Raw genomic sequence first — 13,892 nt, forward strand, 5'->3', positions numbered from 1 at the left:
CGTCCGCTTCCGCCGGGAGGCCACGCCTCCTTTAGCATCCTATTGGGTGAGCGTAGCCCCGCCCCCTCGCCCAGGGCACCCCCTGCGCCATCAGGGAAGCGCCTGGTTGGAAAAGAGCGGTGGGATGCTGGAGCCCACCCGCACCTGTGCGGTGCTGAACCGTATCTCTGTCTAACACCTCCAGGGGTGGGGACTCAACCACCTCCCTGGACAGCCCCTTCCAGTGCCTGAGAACCCTTTCATTGAAGAAATTGATCCTGACGCCCAACCTGAACCTCCCTTAGTGGTAACTTAAGGCCATTTCCTCTTGTTCCATCATCAGTTACCTGAGAGAAAAGCCACATGCCCACCTCCTTTGAGGCAGTTGGCGACAGTGATAAGGTTTCCCCTCAGCTTCCTCTTCTCCAAGCTAAACAACCCCAGTTCCCACAGTTGCTCCTCATAAGACTTGTTCTCCAGACCCTTCACCAGCTTCATCACCCTTCTCTGGACACAATCCCTGCAGAGCCCAGACCCAGCTGGGGAGGGGGTACGTACAGAAATCAACATATAACATAATAAATTCTGATTTAGCAAAACTAAAGCTTCAGAGAGCAAGTTCTTGGCCCTTGGTCTCAGTGAGCAGGACCTGCCCTCTGCTTTGCCCAGGCTACAAATAAACAGGCAAATTCTGAAGAGCCCACAGCCCTCTCTCTGTATTTATTGCCCAGGTTCAACAGCAACCCATGTTCAGGGCTTTGTGCCTGTGAACAGCCCACAAGGGTGAGGGTGTGATGCAGCACCCCCCACCCATTCCCACCATTAACTCCACGAGAATCTGTTATTTTTTCCAGACTGCTGCATTTAATGTACTAAAGAGCTGTTTAATTCAGCTTACAGCGGTCCAGAGATGCATATAAAAAAAGTGCTGTAATACAAGATTCCAGTTACAAGAAGTAGGTATTTCATAACATACTGAATACGGCACCGTTACTCAACTGGCAGAGTAGTTACACCAACTCTCCCTCTGCTTTCCTGTGAGGGTAGCTCCAGTTTCAATACTTATACAAGACTTTACATGAGATAAAGCTCCTTTGCATGATGAAGCCATTTCCAGCATCAGCTGCCCCTTTCACTGTGTAATGTGGCCCCCACATATGGCTGTGGTGGCTGAAGGTAGCCAGCTAGGGAACACACTCGAGACCCAGACAGCAGAGAATTAGTTTCTCCTTGTCAACTGCCATGGATCACCCCCATTATGCAGCGCTCTCCAAAGTCAGATTACGGGGTACAGAAGCAGTAAGGGACAAGCTTAAGATCTCTTCAAATGAAGGGCCTTCATCCTCAAGGGGTATCTCTGCCTCAAACATACGCTGGAGCAGAGCATCAACTGTCCTGTACCCTGCAGGTGGCCAAAAAAAGTCACTGTAAGCATCCATTCCTGTTCCTCAGCAGAAGTTAGGTAGTGGCTACCTTAAGGCAGCTCTTACTCAAAGGCTACTCTCCATGTTTTACACTAAACAGGCAGGAAAACAAATGCCCCAAATGATGTTCCCTGGTATTTTACCCCATATACTTTCAAGCATTGTGAGCAATTACAAAGAATAAGACCATTATTTTAAGAGTTTAAGGGCTTCCATTCCCAGCTGTTCTTCAATGGATTTATGATCCCAATCAGCTGCCATGCTGAGAAGCATGAGACTGGGGAACCAGCAAGAAAGCCAGGAGAAAAAGTAGGCATTAAGCTAGAGGAAAGGAGTATATAGTCACCCTGTGATCCAAGCCAGGCAAAATGCAGAATGCATACAAGGAGGAGAAAAGCAGACATCTGGCAACAGCAGCACCTCAGCCACCAAGGTGGTGTCTTCACAGACTCGCTACTGAAGACAACTGTGCACAGAAAGGCCAAGGAAGAGAGGAAAAAAAGCTGCTACAGAAAAAAAAAAAAAAAAAAAAAAAATATTAGAGTATCCCCAGTTCTCTAAAAATCTCCTGCTAGGTTTTAGCTGCTGTTGTAGCCCAGAGGAAGCAGAAGTGCTTACAAGCTTCCCCAGAGAGAGGGCTACGATGAGGGACAGTTCAGAGCCTTGGCTTTGTAAGCCAAAGACTAGGCACACAGTAGGGCTGCACTTACGTTTGGAGGCAATTTTGAACACCAGCCCTTTAGACTGTGGCTTTGTTCCACCTTCGCCCTCAAGATCGTGCTCAGCACTCTCCATGTTATCAAGGAGCTGTTCATCCTGAAGCTCGTCCCTACATGAGAAGAAGGACCAGAAGTTACCCTCGGGAAGGGGGCACATCCTACCCCAGTGGCCCACACGTACCCAGCAGCAATGGATTCTTTCAGGCAGGTCAAGCACCAGCTGTGCTGTTAGTCTCCAGCATCTCCCCTGTCCTCTGGGCAACAGCCCTGGGCTGGAAGAGCTCAGCAAGGCAGCCACAAGGCCAACACCGAGTAGCCTTCTGCTAACATCTAGACCAAGCCTACATGGTCATGACAGATTAGCAAGAACTTTGTGACAAAGAGGAGTCTCAGCTCACACCTCAGGACAGAGGATGGCTTTTTTCTCCAGTCCCACAGCCCTGATCAGATGTGTCAAGCCAGCCACACTCAGCACAACCATTTGAGGGGCTTACTCTTGAACGCCCATTCCCAGCTCCTGGATTTTCTGTTCAATGGCTGTTTCTACTTCACTCTTCTCTAGGGAGTACTCCACAAAGAAAGCTTCCAAAATGAACGACACAAAGATACTGAAAGAAAATGATGAACAGAATTACACAGCAGCACTTCCTTACTGGTACCCCCCCTGCTTTTGGGCATTAACTACTTTGTCAGTTCTCCCAGGCTCATTCTCCAGCACTCCATCCCCTCCTCTGCTGGGGATGGGGACCTCCAAGTCAGTGCAGCACTCAGCAGAGATAATAATACATACAGCAGATTATTCTATAACACATGCGCTGCCTGTCTCCAGGAGTCACACCATGTGTGACCCCAGGACCATCATCATCAGCACGTGGGCAGTGGGCAGAGCCCCTCTTTCCTCCCAAGCGGATGAAAGCAAACCAAAACTTACTTGACAATAATGATCACCATCACGATGTGGAAGGCAATGAAATACAGCTTTGCAGGCTGCACTGTCACATTGGCAAATCCGTTGGCAAAGAGTATAATGGGAGTTAAGGGCAAGAGTGCTAAAGCAGGAGAACATCTTGCTGTAGAGCAGTGCTAAGGGAGGAACCAGACAATACTGCCCAGCAATGACCTTCTGAGCAAAGCCCTCTGCAGGGACTATTTCTCTGTTGTCTGGCTCTACATACAGGGGTATGTGCAATGGAAGGACAAGAGTATAGATCACCAAGCTCTAGTTTGGACCTTCCACCACAAAGGATATCATGCCACTGATTGACTACAGTGAGCTCCATCAGGACGACGAAGGATGATGCAAAGTTGTTGAAGTTGTTCTTGCAGTATTTTCCACGGGCAAACAGAGAATCTTTGAGGGCTGGGTTTCCACATTCCAGGGCATGAGGAGCATTCGAGTTTGCAGGGAAGAACTGGATTTTCCCATGGAATAACTCCATGCCAATGATAGCAAATATACAGTACACAACCTGGGAAGAGAAACTAAATTGCCTGCTTCTCCAGTGAGCAGCAAACTCCATGGGAAGTTTAGAGTTCCAGCAGGTTTTCCAGTTTTTACAGACATGGCAAGCTGCTGAGGAGCAGCACAGAGTCTAAGAGATCCAACCCATTCAAGGGAAACTACCAGTCAGGAATAATAAACCAAGAACTACAGCTCAAATACATGGAAATTAAATATTCTCAAATCATAAGAGGAACATTTATTTTTAGGAAATTACTTGAGAATCAGGTTTCTTGTTCAGCTTCTTGCCCAAATCAGTTTGATTCCTTACAGTGTGAAGCCCAGACTGTATAGAACATCCCCACTGCCCCACGGAGCAAAGAATGTCCTGACCTGTCGACTAGCAGGAACCCAACCCCTTTGCACACATTTATGTATTTATGTGTGCAATGACCAAGAATCAAGTGGACACTTACAGTTCCAAAGGCCAGCCATCCAGAGATTTGCATTTATCCTCTTGAAAACAGCATTAGCATGATACTTAAGATATATTCCTGTAAAACTGAAGTGCTTTGAGCTAAGATATCAGGATTTCTTACCAGAGTCAGCCCACCAAATGTCAACATTGTCGGTACGATGTTTATCAGTGTGTTCATGATGACCCGGAACCTACAGCAAACGATTCATGACAACACCTGCTGTGGGGATGCTCTTTGAAAGCCCATCCCCATCCTTGCTTATTGTCACATCCCATCCAGCATGTACTCTCCACATACCCTTATTTATATAAGTCAGTCTTCAGAGAGGCTGCAGCAACTGGGCTCATCCCATGCATGCTAGGACAAGGCCTTGAGTTGCTTTGTTGAGTGGCCACCATCAGTCCAAAGCAGCCATACAGAGCAACTCAAGGCACTGTCTCAGCCAGCCTCTGACACAGCTTGCCCAAAAAACCCCACCAAAACAACCCCCAAAATACCCCTATCCCACTCTCTTCATTACCTTTGAATGCTGTCAATGATCCTTATTAGCCTGAGGACCCTTAAGATGAAGACAATATCCAGGATCTGTTGGCTGTTGTACTTTGTGGCTGAGAAAGGAAAAAAGATGTATGTTTTTTCTTCTGAAAAATAAGCAGGGAAATGTAGAGATAAAAGCATGTTCTTACAATTATGTCTTTGTAAAACACTGTTTATAACAGGCAGTTATTAAAAAAAGTCAAACAATCTAAGTTAGTTCTTAGAAACCCTACAGGAAATTAATTGTCTTGTCAAAAAGCCTCTCAAGCCCAAGGTGATGGCAAAATATGACTCAAAACCACCCAGTTTCCCAGATGCATGCAGACTGCTTAAGCTGCACTTACTCGATTTCAGGGTGGTATTGAGTATCGTTGCAGTCAAGGCAGCAAAGATGATGAGGGTATCAAACCTAGCATAAGGGAAGGCAGTGCTGTTAGATTTGTGGGGAACAGAGACTAGGTGCTTAAGCTGCCACACGATATAAACAAGTAATGACCCCTCTTCCTTCATATCTGTGCCAGACAGCCCTGTATCATCCCAAACTATTTGCAGGCTGGGAAGATGGGAAAGCTTTGTTTAGCTAAATGTTTTCTCCTGCTCAGTCACTATCTTCACATGTGGCAGAGTCACTTTTGACTGAGATAGCGGAGCAGGGCAGAGAACAGTAGTCTCTGTCAGAGCCAGGTTAGGCTAGGATAAAAACTAATGTCCTCTGATGCATACAGTCATTTTAATTACACCCTGGCACATGAATTAATGTCAGGCAGCCCATCTCTCAAAGAGACTCTCAGTTCTTGAGAAGCTGAACACAAAGATCTCATCACACTTCACACCACCTTTAACACATTCAACCCACTCACCAGTTCCAGAACTGATTTTTGCCAAAGAACGCCCTCGGTTCATAAGTGTACACTTTCAGGAGTATCTCAATTATATACAAAGCAAGGAAAACCCACTCTGCATATGAAATATATGGGGTTTCCTCATCCAGAGCAATGAAGATAGCATTTATTAGAATGATCACATCATAAGTCCAAACAAATCCCCTGCATGAAGAAAAAAAAAAAAAAAAAAAAAAAAAAAAAAAGAGAAAAATCACTTTGCCACTGCCAAGAAGGTAAAAGTTCCACAGTTATTCCAAGAGTTCTTTGCCTCCTTTCTCAAACATTGCCATTTAAGAAGCTATCTTTACCCATCAGTTCCCCCCAAACCTGAGAGTTTAGGAAAGTTACTGCAGAGTTGGGCTTTGCCCTTCAAGTCCCAACACAAAGCAGAGCACAAGCCTTCAAGGTACACCACTGCCAGTGCTCACAGTGTTAAACAAACTCCTAGAGACTGACTGCAACCGTTTCCAACAAGTCAAGCAGCATTTCTCAAGCAGAAAGACTGGGTAAGTGGAAAAGAAGACTATAGAGAATTGGGAGGAGTGGCTGGTACACCAGATGGGTGTGCTGGAGTCAGTGTCCTCCTGGACACACCAGGGAAGTGGGCAGAGAGGAAACCCATCATGTTCCAAGGGAAATACAAAGTCCTGCTCCTGAGGAGGAATAACCTTGGGCACCAGTGCAGGCTGGGGGTCAACCATCTGAAAAGCAGCACTGCAAAGAATCTGAGGGGGTCTTGGTTGATAAGTTGCACATGAGCCAGCAATGCACCCTGGTGGCAAAGAAGGCCACAGCTTCCTGGGCTATGTTAGGAAAAGTGTTATGAACAGGTGGGGGGAAGCGATTTCCCCCCCCATCTACTCAGAACTGGTGAAGCCACATTTGGAGTGCTGTGTCCACAACTGGGCTCTCGAGTACAATAGACGTGAACATACTGACCAAGTACAGCAAAGGGTCACAAAAACAACTGAGGGATAGGACAGTCTGACATTACAGGTTGAGAGAGCTGGCACTGTTCACCCTGAAGGACAGAAGGGTCAGGGGGATCTTAGTATGTATAAATACCTGATGGGAAGGTGTACAGAAGATGGAGCCAGACTCTTCTCAGTGGTATCCAGTGAAAGCACAAGAGGCAAGGGGCACAAGTTGAAATACAGGATTTTCCATTTAAACAAAAAAGCTTTTTTTTTTTTTTTAAACCAAGTGTGGTCAAACACTAAAACAAGTTGCAAAGAGGTTATGGAGTCTCCATCCTTGGAGAGACTCAAAACCCAACTGGACATAGCCCTGAGTATCCTACTCTAGCTGACCCCGCTTTGAGTGAGGGGGTTACACTAGACCATCTCTAGATATTCCTTCCAACCTCAGTGATTTTGCAGTCCTTGGAAGACTCAGATGTGAAACAGAGCACTAGTAGCTCACAGCACCAACTTAGTAAGAGCTGATGAAACAGCACAATGCAGCTTTGTAGCAGAGACTGCTGAGGTAAGATCACCTTTAAGTGAAGCATTTAGTCTGGTCCATCAAGGCAGGCCATAAAGCACTTCTTGCTTTCAGTAAAAAACATTTACATTCAGCGCCTATAGAAGAACTGAACAAGTGAGACTGTAAGAGGTATAGACTCACCAGTAAGGAAGTCTAGTTTCTCTGCACCCCTGAAGGTAGCCCAAGAGCAGAACTGGTCCACAGAACACTTTTAAAAACAAAACCCCCTATGTTTGCCTAAATGGAGCTTGCACTTTCCAAGGTGACACCCAGATGAGCACTTGCTTGCAACACCACTGCTCTGCAGCCCTTTGAACGTTCAGAGCTGCTTGTTCCACCAGTAGCAGCTTACCTGTGCCTAACCATGCTGCGCAGGAACCGACTCACTGCTGACTTGTATACACGAGGCATCCATTGCCCCAGCGGATGGCTGCGTATTTTCAGGGTAATCACCTGGATGTTGAGGAGGTCTGCCAGTTGTACAAAGGACTTCTTGTCTGCATTAGGGGAAAGCACTACACATCAGTCTGCTGTCATTAAAAAAGAAAGACAGTGTCTGGCAAATGCAAACCTATATGCACATGAGTTGCTTCAATCTGGACTCAGTATCTGTTCACGGCAGGAGGCAATGCACAGGCCAAAAATGGTATCCACCACAGAACAAGCTGAACTCAGTACTCAAGCAGCTCCTCTGCCCCCTTCCTAGGGAACTGGCTCAAGCCACAGGCCAACAACCAACACAAACCTTTAATGATCAGGATGGGCATGATCTAGCATAAGTAGACTGACCCATCTCTCCTGATATCCTGTCTCCAGCAGGAGCAGAGCGAGAGGCTTCAGAGGACTGTGTGGGAAGCCACATTGCTTGGAGGAATCTGATAACAAGGGAGGCTTTCCTTGTTCTGTGCTGAGAACAGGAGGTCCCATTGAGTCCATGGTGAGCTTGGCCTGATGTCAAATGGCCATGAAGAGCCGCCCACAGCATACATGACACGGGCTACAGCACAGGCAGAAAGAACAACCTTTCAGGACTTAATCAATCTGGAGGGAAGCAGGAAGAGGGGCCTGGAGTCCCTCTGGGCCCACTACAGACCACAAGTCCCAATGCCAAAACCCTTGAAGCATCAGGCTCCTGACCCTGGGCTCCTCCCCAATCCCTTGAGCATAGCAGTGCCCCACTGCTCACCTATGAAACCCTTCTGCTCATTATCCGAGATGTGTAGCAGCAACTCTCGGTGGGAGTTGCTGATATCAGGAGCCACCAGCTTGACAAGTTGCTTCCAGCGGACTTCTCTAACCACAAACTGTGCTCCTTCCTCTTCCTTCAGGAGGTTGAAGGCCTCTATCATCTTGCGGTGCTTCATGTAAGCAAGCTTACGGATCTCATTCTAGAGAGAGTATTCAGGCAGTTTCAGTCACCATTCCCCCTCCTTTTTTAAAAAAAATAAATATTATTTTCATGGCACAGAGATGCAAGACACTCAGAGGAACACACTTGGAGTGATATTAGACGCAAAGTACAGTCAGTGGGGGGTGATGAGAAATGCTATTTAACAGGCAACCATTGGCTCTCTGTGTAGCACTCTGGAAGGAAAGACAAAGGATAGCATCTAACAGGAAGGAGATGACAAAGATCACAGGATCTGCATGTCCACAGGTCACAGAAGCAGAGAGGATGTGTCCACACATGCTTCCCATCCATAAGCAAATACTGCTGGGATCAGGGGTGGAGATCCTCCTCTGCACACTATTGCAAGCAGGCTAAAGAACCTTATACCCTTGGGAGACGAACTTCTCTGAAGACCTAGCAGACTGCTTACTGAGAAAGAGCCAATCCCCTCATGGGAGCACCCAGGAATTTCCATGTCTCACCTTTTGATCACAAGTTCCAAACCACACCCACTCAGTCTGGGTAGAAACAGCAAGAGTTACAATTTACTTAGACCTCCCTTTACATTTCCTTTGCTTTAAGAGCACATGCAGTGGTAGAGGAAGTGTGCTTTAAGCTGTCTATAAGCACACAGCAGTCTCCCGCTTAGAGACTTCTTTTGAGCTAGGACTATGGCTCTAACATCAACAACGCAGAGACATGTGCTTCCTATCTGTTGCAATTTCTTGGGTCCACAGCAGCATAGAATATTTAATTGTTAAATGCTAAAAGCAGACCTCACAACAATCCCCATTGACATGAAAGGTGTACCTGTGCTTGTTATTTGCAGAGCATCAGCAGAGGCCAGAAGCTGTACCCCCTTCGCCCCATTTTCCAGAAGCAGAAGCTTTCCAAGAGAAGGCCAGATAATTCCCTTACAAGGTTACACAAACCACCAGGCAGTCACTGATCACAATTCAGCCCTCCGACCATTACCTTCAGGTGTTTTTTGTAGTTGTTGTACACAACAGCCAGGAAAAGGGACATGAAGATGTAAGTGTTGACAATGACAAAGGCAATGAAGAACAGGGCATACCACGAGCTGAAGTCAAATGCCGGCATCCTAGAGAAGAGGAGAGAAATTGCTACTTGCTGAGCAAACAAATAGAGAAAAATAAGAGAAACCACAAGAAGAGTCTTCCAGATGAATTTTAAAGTACTGCTTTGGATAGCCAGATCAAACTTGCCAGATAATACCCAAGGTAGGCAGAAAAGCCAAAACTGTGCATTAGCTCAGTTACAGAACAGTTTTCTTCCACTAAGTTTTCATCCTAGTTTATCAGTCCCTGATTGAAGGGATGCAGGAGAGTAAGCACAGAGATTAAGTTTCTGTCAGTGTGGCTAAGTTTAAATGCAGAGTCTTGAGGCAAGGTCTCAGTTGTAAGCTGGTGAGGTACTGGCTTCACAGACCCTCATCAGACTCAGACCTCCCCTTCCACTTGCTCTAGTAGGACTAGCTGCATTTCTCAGTCCACACGCCAAGGGTCCTTGTAACATCCCAGTTCTGTTCAGTACATCTCCAACACACAGACAAGTGTGCCATTTCTCCCTGCCTCCCCTCTTTGATACCTTCACAGTACAAACAAAAATGGGAATGCAGTTAGAACAAATGAGGATCGAGAGAAGAGGAGTCGGAGGGGTGACCTCATTAATGTTTATAAATATGTAAAGGACAAATGTCAGGAAGATGGAGCCAGGCTCTTCTCAGTGATGTCCAATGGTAGGACAAGGGGCAGTGGGTGCAAGCTGGAGCATAGGAGGTTCCATGTAAACATAAGGAAAAACTTTTTCACTGTGAGAGTGACAGGACACCAGAATAGGCTGCCCAGAGAGGTTATGGAGTCTCCATCTCTGGAGACATTCAAAACCGCCCTGGATGCTTTCCTGTGTGACCTGCTGTAGGTGATCCTGCTCTGGCAGGGGGGTTGGACCAGATCATCTTTCAAGGTCCCTTCCAGTCCCTAACATTCTGTGCAAATTAAAGGTCTGCACAGAAAGCCCTGCAAGTGTTACAAGAGAAAAAGTCATCTGATCACTAGAGCACACCCCTCCTTTTCAGGAAAGGTTTTTAATCAAAGAGTGTGTGTGTTTGTCCCTCAGATTTAAGCCTTCATTGGCTTCTGAGTCATTTGAAAAGCAGTGTTTTTAATGCAACTTCTCTAAAAGTCTTCCTAATCTCAGATTCTGGTTCAGAGCCATTTGAAAAAACAGATTGCTGAGAATTCACGAAGCCCCTGCAGGCTGGAAAAGTAAAAGCTCTGTTTTGCTCTAAAATATCTTGTTGTGCAAAACACAGTATCATTCTAACCAGAGATCCTGCCACTAGGAGCAGGACACCAGCATTCACAACAGCAAGACTGCAAGGTCAGCATACACACATGACATCCGGGCTGTTTGCTGTCGTCACCAGCACATAGAGGTCAAACACAATTTCTAGGTAGTTCTTGAAATATGGCAAGCCTTCTGCTGTCTGGAGATTCCTAGGAGGAAAGAGACAATCTGAAGTTAAGCACAGAGATTACATGTCCCAGCACAGGAACTGCATGTATCAGCAGTGCTTGTATTCACTAGTGATTGTTTGCAGCTGCCAGATTCCCTCCTGCCTGGTAGTATTACACCCAGCTCTGAGCAAAAGAAGTATTCACACCTCTCACCAAACAGCTTCAAGGCCATGAGGGAGAACATGAGAAGGCTAAACATGAAGAGCAAGAAGACATAGGTGATCTCTGGCAGCGTATTGCGGATACTGCGGAAGGCTCGTCGAATCTGCCAGGGAGAAGGGAAGCATTTAGAGACAAGGTGGGACCCATTTTCCCTCCACCATCCCATCCAGATCAAACACCTACACAGGACAGGCAAGCAAAGTGGGACACAAGTACTCTCCTGTCACCTGGCAGGAGAGATTCTGACCCACATGTGCCAGCTCTGTTCTGCTAAAACCTGTGCAAGAGTACCAGGCCTTTCCTCCTCATTCCCCAGTGGGGACACTAGAAGGAGAGACCTTATCTACATACCACCATGAACTCAGCTAGCCATGGGACAGAGGGCCCTGTGGTACTGCCGAGATGCTCTTGCTGCAGGGGACTGGTCAGGGACAGAAACCCATCACTACAGGACACAAAACATGTGCTCACAGCCTGAAAGTTCAACTGCTCCCTCCTGCAGGCCTCCACACCATGGTAATTTATTCATTTTTAAGTCAGGACCAGAAAAGTCTGGGGCAGCAGGGCAAAGATCTCCCCATGACAAAAGGGGTCAGAGTCCAAATCACCCATCTGGACTACAAGTTCAGTTTCTGAGAACAGCACAACACTTGTGCTTGTTTGCCTAGGAGACTTCCAGAAATAAGTAACCTGGCCCTTGACCCAGGGAGAAACAGTTTTCTTGTCTGTGGTGCTGCTCATGTTCACGTCTCCTGAGACAGCATCTAACTCTGCTTGCAAACAGAGGCTGCTCCTCCACACCAGTCAGACTAAGCACAGCCCAGGGGCTGACCTTACAAGACACATTATTCCATCCCCAGGAAATCTTACACTTTGTTAAGTGTGAACTTTCCTACATCACCACAGCACCATGTTTGGTGAGAAGCTCTAGCTCCAGCCCCAAGCACATTGAGGGCTCTGAACAGCATTAACCCAGCCCACAGGTACAGGGAAAAGCCTTTTGGTACTTTGCACAGCACCCAAGCAGCACCAGTAGGAATGCACCCTTTTCTCCATCTCAAATTATTGCTTCAGGCCACCTCTGCAAGAAACCTTAACTCACAGAAACCTAAATTCTGCCAGTTCTGCACAAAAACCTTTCTACTAAATCCCCTGGACCTCAGAAAGCAGCAGGCTGTCCAAAAATAGGACCCTAAACCAGGGGTACATCCCACCAGACCTCTTCCTTACCTGGCGACTCTCTGCAAAGTTGATCAGGAAGATGGGCCTCACAATTCTTGACCATCGAACGCTCCTCACGTTGTATATCCTGAGGACTCCATATATGGCCAAGTCTGTTAGGGATAACTTTGAAAGAAAGAAGGAAAATTCCCCAAAGCAATGTTGGAAATGTGTCTAGATGGTAAAGATGGTAGTATCAGTTTATACAAGACAGATTCATACACAACAGGTTTGTGAGAACAGGAACAACTGTTGGTTCATTTGGCCATGGCTCTTGTAGAGCCCTTGTACATCAGGCTGTGTTACCAGGAAAGCAACAGCAGAAATAAAGCCATCTTTGCATTGGCCACTTCAACCTTGGAGATTTCCCTAACTCTAACTCACCAAGATTGCAACCATGATGCAGATGTTCTTGGTATCCTTCCAAAACACATTGCGATGGGTGACTTTTGCAAAATGTGTCAGTCGGCCAAAGAACACCAGAAGGCACAATACCTCCACCACAGAAGTGACCTGCAGAGAGAAGGGGCCCAAGTCAGGACAACCAAGAGCAGGGCTAGCCCTCTTCACACAGATGAAGATGTTCAGGCTGAGGTACAGGCAAAGGAAAAACAGGCAGAGTCAGTAGCAAAGTTTTTTCCAGTGGGTTTCGCTGTCGGACATTTTACAGGCACACATATCTGTCACTGAACAATAGTTTCAGGCTTCCTTTTGTGAAAACCCCTGCCACAGACAGGCTGGAGCAAATAAATTTGTATTTGCTTAAGATCCAAGGAGTACATCTCTCACAAACGCTCTAGTGCAGAACAAATAAATGCTAGGGAAAAGTCAGTCCTAAGGGCAACATTCCACTTCTGCTTCCAGACATGAGGACTGGACTTGGGTCACACAGAAGGCTAGAATTGCTCTCCAAGATGCAGAAAAGCAACATGACTTTGTCTATGGTCACATCACCCACTACTGATGGCCATGATGGCTTCCATAGTCCCTGTCTAGCTCCTATGCCCTTTTTTGTCCCTGTTTCAGTAGATCAAAGACATCAACAGAAATATCAGCATCAATTATCTCTTGTCACCTTTGATAACTAGTTTCAAGCAAGAAACCTTCTACACTGAAAACTTACCAGGAAGGGGAGCGGATACACAGCAGGTTCTTCAAACACCGCAAGGGACAGGTTGAGAAAGATGAAGAAGTAGGTGGCTGTTCGCATGATCCAGTGGTTATAGAGATAATAAAGCCTGTAGCAAGAAGGCAGTGGCACCATAAATAAAGGCTGCAGTACACACACCCAAGGGCTCACCAAATGCATCTTGGAAGAACAGCACTGTCCCAAACAGTCACAAAAGAGAGGGGTAACAGTAGCACAATTTTTGCCAGCCAGGGATTTGGCAATTTGTTTCCTGGCCCTTCCTTATAGTTTTATAGCTGATGGACACTATATTCCCTTTCAGGGAAAAAAACACCCAGGAAGGTGGAACACAGGTGTTCTTCGGTTCAGTTTAAGACTGCAGCATACAGATTTGGTAAAGCTGCTTCCTTTTTGTAATTACCTTGTTCATTAATTCGAGTGCAAACTTCTGCTAAGCTCAGGTATCCACACGACACAAACTAAGTCTGATTAGTTATCTAAC

The 13,892-nt window shown here is 46.4% G+C and overlaps 1 protein-coding gene across 1 annotated transcript in view; it reads right to left on the reverse strand.

The window, feature by feature from the left end:
- Positions 1 to 1,145: 1,145 nt before the first annotated feature.
- The window catches only part of LOC104532003 (two pore calcium channel protein 1), a 14,318-nt gene continuing 1,571 nt past the window's right edge, over positions 1,146 to 13,892 (reverse strand). The window contains exons 2-18 of the mRNA XM_010177079.1: positions 13,385 to 13,499; positions 12,646 to 12,774; positions 12,271 to 12,387; positions 11,025 to 11,143; positions 10,756 to 10,857; positions 9,314 to 9,440; positions 8,135 to 8,336; positions 7,301 to 7,445; positions 5,440 to 5,625; positions 4,924 to 4,988; positions 4,563 to 4,650; positions 4,163 to 4,232; positions 3,372 to 3,591; positions 3,054 to 3,144; positions 2,617 to 2,730; positions 2,114 to 2,232; positions 1,146 to 1,381 (exon numbers count right to left, since the gene is read on the reverse strand). Of these exons, the coding sequence (XP_010175381.1) occupies positions 1,236 to 1,381; positions 2,114 to 2,232; positions 2,617 to 2,730; positions 3,054 to 3,144; positions 3,372 to 3,591; positions 4,163 to 4,232; positions 4,563 to 4,650; positions 4,924 to 4,988; positions 5,440 to 5,625; positions 7,301 to 7,445; positions 8,135 to 8,336; positions 9,314 to 9,440; positions 10,756 to 10,857; positions 11,025 to 11,143; positions 12,271 to 12,387; positions 12,646 to 12,774; positions 13,385 to 13,471 (2,127 nt within the window). The 5' untranslated portion in view covers positions 13,472 to 13,499 and the 3' untranslated portion in view covers positions 1,146 to 1,235. The remainder of the gene's footprint in view (positions 1,382 to 2,113; positions 2,233 to 2,616; positions 2,731 to 3,053; positions 3,145 to 3,371; positions 3,592 to 4,162; positions 4,233 to 4,562; positions 4,651 to 4,923; positions 4,989 to 5,439; positions 5,626 to 7,300; positions 7,446 to 8,134; positions 8,337 to 9,313; positions 9,441 to 10,755; positions 10,858 to 11,024; positions 11,144 to 12,270; positions 12,388 to 12,645; positions 12,775 to 13,384; positions 13,500 to 13,892) is intronic.

This window comes from Antrostomus carolinensis, unplaced genomic scaffold, assembly GCF_000700745.2.
Source record: "Antrostomus carolinensis isolate BGI_N321 unplaced genomic scaffold, ASM70074v2 scaffold40101, whole genome shotgun sequence".
Lineage (NCBI taxonomy): Eukaryota > Metazoa > Chordata > Aves > Caprimulgiformes > Caprimulgidae > Antrostomus > Antrostomus carolinensis.